Source organism: Etheostoma spectabile, chromosome 6, assembly GCF_008692095.1.
Source record: "Etheostoma spectabile isolate EspeVRDwgs_2016 chromosome 6, UIUC_Espe_1.0, whole genome shotgun sequence".
NCBI classification, from domain to species: domain Eukaryota; kingdom Metazoa; phylum Chordata; class Actinopteri; order Perciformes; family Percidae; genus Etheostoma; species Etheostoma spectabile.
Window position 1 is genome coordinate 5,312,431 of NC_045738.1, and position 2,722 is coordinate 5,315,152.

The 2,722-nt window shown below is 41.7% G+C and overlaps 1 protein-coding gene across 2 annotated transcripts in view; it reads left to right on the forward strand.

The window, feature by feature from the left end:
* Positions 1-2,722, forward strand: part of cdcp1a (CUB domain containing protein 1a) — a 5,651-nt gene that overhangs the window by 556 nt on the left and 2,373 nt on the right. For both annotated transcript variants that reach the window (XM_032518989.1, XM_032518990.1), the window contains exons 2-4: positions 1,200-1,391; positions 1,647-2,018; positions 2,114-2,470. In XM_032518989.1, the coding sequence (XP_032374880.1) occupies positions 1,200-1,391; positions 1,647-2,018; positions 2,114-2,470 (921 nt within the window). The remainder of the gene's footprint in view (positions 1-1,199; positions 1,392-1,646; positions 2,019-2,113; positions 2,471-2,722) is intronic.

The following is a 2,722-nucleotide window of genomic DNA, read 5'->3' on the forward strand; positions in this document are numbered from 1 at the left end:
ACACACACACACACAAACGCATACATATACTATTATAAACTTATACAAACTAATGCAGTGTAAACCAGGATATATGAAACAACAGAGAGTTGATTCCAGCTGCACATCAGGACTGTTGTGTGTGAACATGTCTCTGTTTGCTCAGTGAGAGGGACTGAAGCTAAGCTGTAGGCCTCATCTCTCAACACAGTTGGTCAGTGTAACTTTGTTAATGATAAAAAAGTAACTTACTTAATAAGACTTCTTTATAATCTGATTTTCAGTGACATGTAAGCGGTGATTACATTGTGCTATTTTGTGTTATTTAGCACTGGACATCTGGTGTTTTACCACTATTTCTCCCTGTTTTGGTTTTCAAGCCCACAACTCTAATGTTTTGGTTCACTCTCACCTCTCTCAGCTGTACACGACCTCAGCAAACGGCAGACAGACACAGTTTGAGACTAGCTGGTGAACATAGTGGAGCATTTAGAAGCTAAAGAGCCAGATATTTCCCTCAGGAGCTGGTAGAGACCAAAAACGAAGCTAAAAGAGAGTGAATATTAGATTCAACATGTGGCCGTGAACTCAACTCCAAATGGTTATACTAATGTTGCTTTATGCCTGCTGGATGTATAAACAGGCAACTGTTTGCTAACATATTTGTCATATCAACTATATAAGGTCGCCAAGTTGTCAAGAAATCAAAAATTGCTGCTTTAAAGTATTACGTGAAATAAGTATTAGTTACCAACTTCATTTCAACCCACAAAACGGTTCAGTCTGTTTGTGCCAAATTATTTATTTCATAAATATATGAAATGAAATGAAAAAAAGAAAGCTAATCTCATCATCTTTTTAATGCTGCAAATGTATCACGTTTGAAAAGGAAAATAGATCAAAATCTGTATCAACTATTCAATTTATTAATCTGTAAATGGAAGCAGTTTTGGGGCACAGGAGCAGCATGGAGTTAGGTGTTGGTGGAGGTTTTTCTGTTTAGAAAATAGTTAAGGGATGACTGAACTCTCCTTTACATGTTGCAGCAGGCATGCAGTTACTAAATATAAGCAATCCTTTTCTTATCATGTTACAACAATGTTTCAGTTTCATTAGTCAGGAGTTTAACAGATATTGCCCTGTTTGCATTTCAATGTATGTTCTTTAGTGTGAGAAAAGAGTGTAAACTGAAGAAATGCTAATATCTCATTGTTCTGTAGGGTCGTGTAAAGTGGATCCAAGCAAAATGGAGGGCCTGTCTCTTCACATCAAGAAGTTGAGGCTGGCCTCTGAGTGCAAGATGAAAATAAACTCTGTGCCAAAGGAGAAGATCACAGTCACAAAAAGCAGTGAGCTGACATTTCAGGACTGCCTTCCTGAAGACATACAAGTCACCGCCATGAAAGTTATAGGTAAATCCAGATTTGAGTGTTAAGTGCAGGCTTTCTTGGGCCTGGAAAATAAGCATTGAATCATTTGTATAACTGTCCATGATGGACTTATATATCATATCTTAACAGTCAACATTGCTTTAAAGAAACGGTGTCCCTCTTAATATGGATAACTCGGTGTTAACAGTTACTATTAATACTATTTCTTGCAAAAACGCTTCTTTTGTAATTTGGGTGAGCTTACTAAAATTCTAACTACCTGTGTTTTTATGTCAGAGTGTAGTCAACTCAAAGACTGCCAGAAGACTCCGGCCGATCTGTCGGTGCCGGTTTTGCCGACTTGCCTCCCCGCCCCTCTGAGCAGTGTGACCTGGACCCTCCGTCCTCCTCAGTCGGGTACCGTGGAGCTGGCCTCTCCCACTGGGCCCCTCATGCAGTCCCTACCTGGGCAGCAATGCAACGACAGCATCATTATCAAAGTGGTCAGAGACGATGGCTCTACTATAGGACACTTCTGCCGTCGGGGAGCCATACAGAATGTCCAAATCCACACCAACGTGTCTGTCACTGTGTCCGGCATGGGGGGTAAAGCACTAATGGCGCCTTTCAAGCAGGTGCTGAATGTTATTTTAAAAGGGGAGATATCAGGTAAGAAGCTTGCTTCTTTAACCTAATAAAATACATATTTGAAATGCATGTTTTTCAGTGATATTTAATATTCCTTTCTCTCTAATCACATTCAGAAACATATATATTCACTGTATCTCCAATGAGAGACACTCCTGTCCTTTTGGCTACTCCTGGTTGGCCAACAGGAATGAAGGATTACTCCACCGTCTCCTGGATTGTTTCTGTTCCCCCAAAGATGGAGGCTCACCTGATGTTTGCCAACGTCAGCCAGCCAAAGTGCAGCAACCGCCACACCGACATCAGGGTGCAAAGAGTCGGCTGCCCGGAGGAGGACTACAGCCGCAGGGAGGACGAGGTGGCCAAGAGTGAGATCACCGTCTCCGATAGCTTCTACCTCAACATGTCCAACTGTATGCCTGAACGAGACGACTTCAAAGTCCTCACCAAGATCACCCTGCAGGAGAGCAAGAGTAAGAGGACAGTTTATAGAGATACTCAGTCTACATTATAGTTTTGTGTAAACTAAGAAACAAATCTTGGTCCAGACTCAAATACCTCAACTAGGACTTTCAATTATGTTCCTAAGGATTCATTGTAGCAACTTAATTAGTCCTCAAATTAAGATGTGTATGTGCCCAGATGTAGTCTCACATTGCCAGACCTTCCTTCACAGCGCTGCGGAGGAGGGTCTGGCGAGTCCACACAGCATTCTGGGATAGGAG